Source organism: Anoplophora glabripennis, unplaced genomic scaffold (genome assembly GCF_000390285.2).
Source record: "Anoplophora glabripennis isolate ALB-LARVAE unplaced genomic scaffold, Agla_2.0 scaffold1333, whole genome shotgun sequence".
In the NCBI taxonomy this organism is placed as follows: Eukaryota; Metazoa; Arthropoda; class Insecta; order Coleoptera; family Cerambycidae; genus Anoplophora; species Anoplophora glabripennis.
This window is the reverse complement of record NW_019417419.1, coordinates 45,265-54,197: the sequence shown is the minus strand read 5'-3', so window position 1 is coordinate 54,197 and position 8,933 is coordinate 45,265. Positions and strand designations below refer to the sequence as shown.

General features: G+C 32.3%; 2 protein-coding genes across 2 annotated transcripts in view; one reads left to right on the top strand and one right to left on the bottom strand.

The window, feature by feature from the left end:
- Window positions 1–8,933, top strand: part of LOC111692327 — a 23,926-nt gene that overhangs the window by 13,245 nt on the left and 1,748 nt on the right. The window contains exon 2 of the mRNA XM_023456266.1: window positions 5,301–5,470. Coding sequence (XP_023312034.1) covers window positions 5,301–5,470 — 170 coding nt within the window. The remainder of the gene's footprint in view (window positions 1–5,300; window positions 5,471–8,933) is intronic.
- The window catches only part of LOC108915714 (ribosome biogenesis regulatory protein homolog), a 24,870-nt gene continuing 21,325 nt past the window's right edge, over window positions 5,389–8,933 (bottom strand). The window contains exon 5 of the mRNA XM_018721828.2: window positions 5,389–5,475. The gene's annotated coding sequence lies outside the window, so the exon portion shown is untranslated. The remainder of the gene's footprint in view (window positions 5,476–8,933) is intronic.

Below are 8,933 nucleotides of genomic sequence, written 5' to 3'. Positions count from 1 at the left end.
GCATATTTAAGCTGAAAAAAATATTTTCAAATCATTATTTAACCCCCTTTTCAGGCTGTTACTGACCGGCTGACGTCGTCGGTTATTTAGAATTTGAGCACGGCTACGATATGAACAACGCACCCTAGATGCAACGTTGCCATATTTATATATTTTCGCTCATATAAAGACAATAATTAAACGGTTTGCTCACGTCAGCAAATAATAATTTAAAATGCTATAAATTATTTTTTATAATTATGCAATCAACACATTAAATTGTTATTGTTGCCCAGCAAGAACCTCGAGAAGGACTGAGCATGCCTTGCCAAAAATCAGTTTTTATTTCACAACCATTTCAATTTCATTACAAGTATAATGACATAAAAAACCAACACTCACTAGATAAATTATAAAGAGAGGGTGAAATGTATGTAGTATTTAAATACTGACTAATAGAAGATAAAAAAACAATCGGACGGAGACAAGTTAACAACTCGGTACGTGATTCCGACCTAGGTTAACCTGTATCTAGGTCAACCACGATCCTTTTTTACGGACCGTGTAGGTCAATGACCCAGTTTTTAATTTGCACGTATACAAACAGTCCAGGAGCCAGATAGAGTGCCGTGGCAAACAGAGTCACACGGCTGCTAACAATGTAATGAATACGGATGATTGTTTTCCAATGTACGGTTATTACAATTTATCATTTTTAATATAATTAACGTTTTCACGTTTTATAATTTATTATATTAAATAATACACAGTTTTAGTATTTCAATTTATTATTCAATATGCAGTTGCGTATAACCAAAGTTTACATAATAAATGTAAACTTCAAACTGTAAACTTTGGTGTAACCTAGGTAGGTACTTATTGTTTTTGAGAAAGTAATATGTTTTTACCTGTTTAAAATGCCAGCACGAGTAAAACGGCGTTCATACGTCCAGCGCGCTTTGTTAATAAAATTAGGGGCTGCTGCACGTCGATTTAAGAACCAACTGCAAAATTCAAGACGATTGGGGAAATCATCAGCTGGTAAGCTAAAGCTTGAACTTCTTGAAAATGGTACGGGTTGAGTGAATTCTTGCGCAATATCCGCCAAACTTTGGTTTGTGATATCTCCAGTCGCCTTAAAATTGTTCTTGTAGAAATAGTAGGCTGCTCCTCGACTAAATTTAAAACAGCCTCTATCAAGTTTGTCATTTTGTCGATGTCTTGCACGTTCTCTGCACGGTATGGTATGATAGATGCAGTTGGAAAAATGCGGGAGATATGGAAGGTGGCAGATTTGAATAAACGCTTTAAATTGTTAATGATTTTGTAACCGTGTGTAGTGTATTTTGTATATTCGGGTATTTAGTAGTGTGTCGACGTTATTTATTTAATAAAATACGGTGTGCCTACAAACAAGTAACTACCTCTGCTTTATTTATTTTCTTTTAACGAAAGTTGATTTCGAGAAATCAGACTTGTTTTGCATTTTGCACTAAGTTAATACAATTGTTAAAATTATTTATAATAAAATTCAGCTTGCTCCTTTATTTACTTGCATACGTTTAACGCGGAACCCACAGTAAATGATTGTGATTATGATGTGAACTTGGCAACGCTGTTCGCTTCAGCTGATGACTGATTCATGACATTCCATTACAAAATTTTCCGAGCATCCGGGCATCTGGCAGGGCCGCCCTCTTAGCGGGAGTTATGGGTTGATTTCCTTCATTTTTAAAAGTCGAGTGAATTTTTTTTTCGATTTTCTGTCTTTATAAAGCCTTCCTAATACGTGGTTAAAATTAATGACATTATGACTGAATCATCCTGTAGGTAAAAAAGTTATGATCAATTTTTAAGTCAATATAAGGACAATTTAAACCCTTCAGGGTTTTGATAATATTTATTTTAGTAGATAGGTACAGTTTACCAAAATTTGGAATTTATTTTATACTTTAATACTCCATAGATTGAAAAATACGGTAAAATAAACATTTAGTTAAGGTAAAGTAAGGTACGGTTAAACGGTACGGTTAAAGTAAAGTAAGGTACGGTAAAATAAACATTTAGTTAAGGATCATTTGGCTCAATCACTCTTATTTAACCTCAGAAATCTCCCCCTTTTATACTATGCTTAGTGAAACACCCTGTATGTTGCTGTAATCAAAAAAACTAAGTTATTCTCTGATAATAAATTTGAAACTGAATATCTTGAAAGCGGATTTAAATAGGTACCTACTTATTTATCTAAATTAAAGACGGGCGACTTTTTGCAGTCGAAATTGGCCGCAAAAATGTCGGAATGTGTGGTTACCTACATTGACGACAAAATGTGGTCAGTAGCAGCATGAATTTGACAAAAGAAGTATTACTTTTGTTGATCCTAAAGCGAAGACGAAGAAGAAAACCGCGTAAATTTTGGGTACATCCTATTGTCAATGGCCGACTAAAGTTTGGACAGTTTCGTTACTACTTAACTCCTGGAAATTATATTATGAAATATTCCACACATCTTTTCCCAAGTTTTTGCCTTTTCATTTCTGTTGCTATAAGAATCACTCTTGTAGTCCCAAATCGCGGATTCAGCCTCAATTTCAGCAATTAAACTATCCATATCAAACGGCTCCATTTTGTCAACAAAATAAAGCACGCTTTTTGTTGTTGCCGCCAAGACGTACCACGACGGCTACGTGCTCTTCGAAACTGATCCGTGTGAAAAGAAAAACGTTGTAGTTGGCTTGATCGGCTACAACCAACGGCAGAATCTGTATTGCAGTCGAAAAAGCGCCCGTATGAAAGGAAACCCCTTTTTACATTGTTGTTAAATGGTACCGGCAGGTAGCCACAGTCAACCACAAACGCTCGACTTTTCGTAGCCAACTTCGACTCAAAAAGTCGCCCGTCTGAAAAAGGCCTAAGCTAGTGATGGGCATAATCGACTAATTTTGATAATCGAGTTATCGGTAATCGAGTACTTCTAATAATCGAGTGATCACTCGAGATACGAGATATTGGTCGTTTTCATCCCAGCGGCGCACAAATATGTTTGTATTAGTCATATATTACTTATAAGCGTAGCCAAAAAAAAAAAAAAGCTCACGCACTTCAAAACCTAACCACTTTTTCGTTACGCAATCAGTGACTATTTGCAGTATGCACTAACATTTTGGGGTGCAACCGTAGGCTAATAATCACTCGAGTGGTGGGAGTAAACATCTCGAGATATCTCGAGTGATCTCAATAATCGAGTACCACTCGATTTTTCACTCGAAATCTCCCATCACTAATCTCAATGATCGAGTACCACTCGATTTTTCACTCGAAATCTCCCATCACTAGCCTAAGCTATACAAGTAGAAACAAGATGTAGATGAGAACAAATTAGTATGAAAATTACTATCTTAGTAGTGAAGAATCTTATTAATACATATCGGAAATATTGTAACGACAATGAAATAAATAAACTGTATGCTCACAATACACAGCGCTACAAAAAACATGCTGTAGTGTACAGCAGCACTGTACACTCAACCAAGCAAAGCATCAAACTCACACACGCATAAACGATGATATGCACGGCTGTCAACAAAAAAAAAACGGAATTATTCAGCGGCACGCTAGGCCGACAGGCCGCTAGGTACGTATCGAATAAATTGATCGATTCCTAACTTCAGAGGCAGGCATGTACATGCTATTTTACAATGACGCGGATAGTGGGATTACTAAAATGTGAAGTAGTAGACGCCTCGCCACCATTACTAAAGATAACATCTATTAAAAACGTTGATTATTTTAGATACACGCCTGTGACCTCGGTAAATGTTGAACGGTCATTTTATTTTTTGAAATGGGTATTTATCCACGACATTTATTGAGATAGATTTCCAAGAAGACCCATGCGCCAGTGCCGGATTAACTTATGATGAGGTCCGGGGATGCAAGCTCTACGCTCTAAAGAAACAAAAAACACGATTATATTTCAAAAAACAGATTTTTGAGTCTAAAAAAAATATGCCAGATCTTGCTGAGTCTCCCTATCTCGTGAGGCTCGGGGCTACAGTCGCCCCCGTGTAGCTCCCCCCCTCAATCCGGCCCTGCCCTGCGCACTTTCTTGGAATTAAATTAAACGCCTTAGACACCCGAGGTAGAAAGATATTGGCGGCGTGACGCTCACTGTAGCAGCTTGCCATGCATAATGTGTTTTGCAGTTACGAAGGCGTATTTCTTCTTAAGTGTATCACCCTGTGCATTTTCAGTGTAATTTCTTGGAGGTAAAACATAAAAGAGAGAGACAGAGAAATCTTAGGAAAAGAGGAGCTTCCAAATTTATTTACAACTTATTGCATAATTTGATTGAGTGTCCATATATTTTTTCTCAGATATTTTTTTGTATTGCGTCCATTGATCCTATCCCATACAATCTTTTCTTGTCGAGCCGCTAGAACTAATCTGTTAAAATCCCCTGTATATAATGACATCTAAATTCATTTTATTACCTGATGAATGTTATATCAATATGTCCAGTGAACAGCTGCTAAAAATTGTCTATGATTTGCACTTATAGCGTTTATCTTTATTATTTTCCATTTCATTTTTTTTTTTCTAATTAATTCGACAGTTTTCTTGTTGTCTATATATTTCTTTTCATAAGTAATTTTGAACTTTTAACAGTACTGTTACTTGTTTTTAATCACTTATTGTACTTGTGTAACTCTTTATTTTAGATCTAGTATTGTCCATGGTATACTTTTTAAAGCCTTATTGCTATAATTTTGAATTGTTCAATTCACTGTTAAAGTTGTGTTACGTCAGGATTAAGAAATAAATGTAGAAATAAAAGCAAAACATACAAATTAAATTGTTTTATTGAAAACCTCTACAATACATTATAATTTTAACATAATATTTATGATTTTGGACCTTTTAAACAAAAAAATTATTATGTTAAATAAAATTTTGTTCATTAGTCAGCTTAGTTTGCTCGACTCAAAAAAAAAATAAACAAAATTTATTTTTTAGAGTCGCTAGTACAAATATTTTACATGTCACTAAAAAGTGAAAATTTTATATTCATTTATGTTCTAAATTTAAAGCCTACTTACACTATGTTCATTAAATAAAATTTCCAAAAAACATGTGCAATGAAGTCGTGTGACTAATATACATTTCAGCAAATATAATGTTATTTTTGATAAACAACTGAACTTCCACTTTCTATCAAACTTAGACAAATGTCTAATAAAAATTTACTTACAGTGATTTAATTAAAATTAAATCTATCTAGCAACTAAGTAATTATTTACACAATTTTTTTTTTTTTTTAGATAAGGATATATGTAAAAAATGGATTGGAAAATTATTGAGCCTAAAATCAGACGATCCTATAGTTAAAAAAAATCGAAACAGTTTTTTCAAGTATATGTTACAAATGCTGGATAAAGCAGCCAAAGAAGCTTCGACTACTCCTCAGTATGATGATCGGGTATGTATAAATTTAACCTGAAATTGAAAAGAAAATTATTAGTCGTAATTAACAGAAAAATTATTATAAAGTAGTCTGTGAATTTTGCTATGAACAGTTTGACCACTCAAGTTGTCCACGAGATACTCAGTTCGAGAGAACAATCCGCAGGAGACAGGAAGTCGTAATAATAATTTAATTAAAGTTTTGTATTATATAGTGTATCAGGATTAAGGGGACAAACTTTGAAGACGTGTTCCTTTGTCAAAATAAGTAAAAAATTGTATCCAGGGTGTTTCGCATAAAAACAGACACAGAACATGTAGGGTCTGTAGGGGACCCTAAATGTGGTGATTTAATGCAACCTATCTTTATACTAAGTTGCATCCCTGAGAAGTTATAAGCCTTGAATGTAGGGTTTCAAATTTCGAAAAAAATCAATATCTCGAGTTATACTTGAACTTAGAAAAATTTGTATTACACGGTGTGAGTGAACTAACAGCATGAATCGACAGTAAGTAGAGTTTAATTGAAGCATTTTAAAGGGTTGATAAGGGATGATGCGCCATTAAAATGTGACAGAATTTTTGAACCCGTTGGTGGATTTAAAAAATTATTACTTTATTTCATGGAGAATAAAAGTCATTTAATTTTAGTAATTGTTAACTAAGTGTTTTGAAAATTGCCGGGAAAAGGTTCAAAAACAGTGAAAAATTGGTTCACTCTCAAATATAATTTTTTTGACATATAATGTAACAAATATAATATTTTTGACATGTAATATAGCTTGTTTAACAATGATTAGCATATATTTGATAAAAATCTGTGAGATGCTTTCACAAATAAAGAATAATGACAATTACCGTTGACATTAAAGTAACCCAATGTGCATACGAGGAGGTTGTCAAGTCGGATTTTGCACATCATTTTGCCCTGAAAAGGCCAGTTTGTTCGTGTGTATGTGCACGCGTGCGTGTGTATTTTAAATAAACCCACGAAATTCCATATAATTTTTTTTAATACACATGAATTTTTCCAAAAAAAAATTTTTTCATCTTAAGGTCATTGACTTCCACAAGTAAATCTTAATGATCCTCAACTGATTGAAGGTTAAGAAAACTATCATTATGCTTAGCATAAATAAAAATCGTTATTATTTTTTTATGAAAATAACATTTTTAATCCCATAATATTTTAGTAAAATTCATCAACTAAGGACCGATATTTTGAGTTTCGGTTAAGCCTTGGTTAACTAGTCACATGATTAGACTGTAAATATACTGATTTATTTTATAAAGTATATTCAGTCTAATCACCAGATTAGTTAATCAGGTCTTGACCGAGACACAAAGTACCGGGCCTAAGGTCCGTTTTTTTCAACTGTCAGGTAAATTTAAATGTCAGTTAATTCTACGTCACTTTCTTATACATATACTTTATGAAAAAGATATAGATTTAACTGGAAGAGAAATTTATCAGAAGGTGAAAAAATCAGGCCTTAATCAGATAAACCTACAGATTTACAGTAAAATAATATTCATACTGTAACAATAATATACAATTTAAAAATAAAATATAAATAGAAAACATGTATATAAATGTAATAAGTAATATAAATCCATATAAATAAAAATCGTTAATGTTAAGATAAAAAGAATTTTTTTTTAAGTCATGTTTTAAAAAAATTGTATGGTATTTTGTGTGTTTATTGAAAATACACACTCACACGCACCCGTCCACATACACACAAACAAGCTGTCCATTTCAAGGTAAAATTATTGTAAAATCCAACTTGACAACGTCCTCGTGGTACACATTGGGTTACTCTAATGTCAGAGGTAATTGTTGTTATTCTTTATTTGTGAGAGCATTTCATAGATTTCTATCAAATATATAATCAATGTTAAAAAAGCTACATTATATGTCAAAAAAGTTATATTTGCTACATTATGTCAAAAAAAATATATTTGGGAGTTAATTAATTTTTCATTGTTTTTTACTCTTTTATGGGCTCTACCGCCTCCAGATGGGCATTTGAAGCTTCATGGCCATGAAGACTTTTGATCAAGAAGGGACAACATATCAATTTTTCAGGAAAATTCCTTAAGGTGTGTGCGTGGTCCTTTATGCCTCAGAGAAAACGGTGATCATTTTGAAAATTTTCTACAACTTATCAATGCAAATTGTATGTTATTTCTGGTGTTTCTGTTGTTTGTTTTTCTATTAAATTATTCTTATTCCAACTTTTTTCCTGATTTTCAACGTCAACCTTTAAATTCATAGCCAACTTTTGAATTTTCGATGATTTTAAATAGCACAGCAGCAATATTATTAGTTGTTCGTGTTTTTGTGGAAAACTACAAAATTTTTTGAAAACTAACAAGAGTAAGAAAAGTTTTAGAAAATTCCCCATAAAATAAAGTAATAATTTTTGTCCGCCAACAGGTTAAAAAATTCTCACATTTTAATGGTGCATCATCCCTTATCAACCCTTGAAAATGCTTCAAATGAACTCTACTTACTGCCGATTAATGCTTTTGGTACACTCACACCCTGTAGCAATTTTGGTTTTTCTAAATTCAAGTATAACTGAGATATAGATTTTTTATATTTAACTCAAATGACTTATTTTGGACACCAGTATCTCCAACTATGACATTTCTCAATCATTCTCAGACACCCTGTAGAATAATGAATCACATTTTTTATTGAGATTTTCAAAATAACAATTTTCACTAGTTAACCAATTTTTGTCAAATTTAACACCCAAAATAAATTTAAATAATAGGCTTTTTTAAGCTCCATCTTAAAAAAAACTGAATTAAATTGGTCAATAAATACATCTTTTATAAGGATGTTTCCATTTGAAATGTTTCACACTGTATAAAGTGATATATTTTCAGTGTAAAGAATAAAATATTTTCTCATCTAGAAATGAAAATTTCGTATTTATAATATTTCAAAGGAATATTTTCTGTACAGGGTGACTCACTATATTTTGACCCCCCATTTAATTTTTTTGCTTTAAAAGTTATAAAAAATGTGAAATACAAAAGTTGCAGGATTTTTTATGAAGTTTTCGAAAGTGATAGTAGAAAAACAAATGAAATTCAAACAAAATTGCCGAGGATGTTAACTTTGTTAATTTAAATGGAACACCCTGTATATTTTTATATATTTGGATGGAACGTTCCCTGCCGAGCACAGTCATATATAGTTTGTTGGGTCCATCTCTAACAATAAGCGAGATACTATTAAAAAAGAAAAGAAGGTTTTTTATTAAGAAAATAAGATATTTCGTAATTGTTGGATGTCTTTCATCCATTTCTGCCTTTTTTCCAATTACGTAAGGATTTAGATTTATTTATAATATATTTTGACATATCGAACATTGATATAGTCCAAAAAGGGTATGTGTTTTAACTAAATCTCACTATTTAGGTCGTGAGAGGCCTATTTGTTATTGTTTGACAGTTAGTATTATTATTTAATTAAA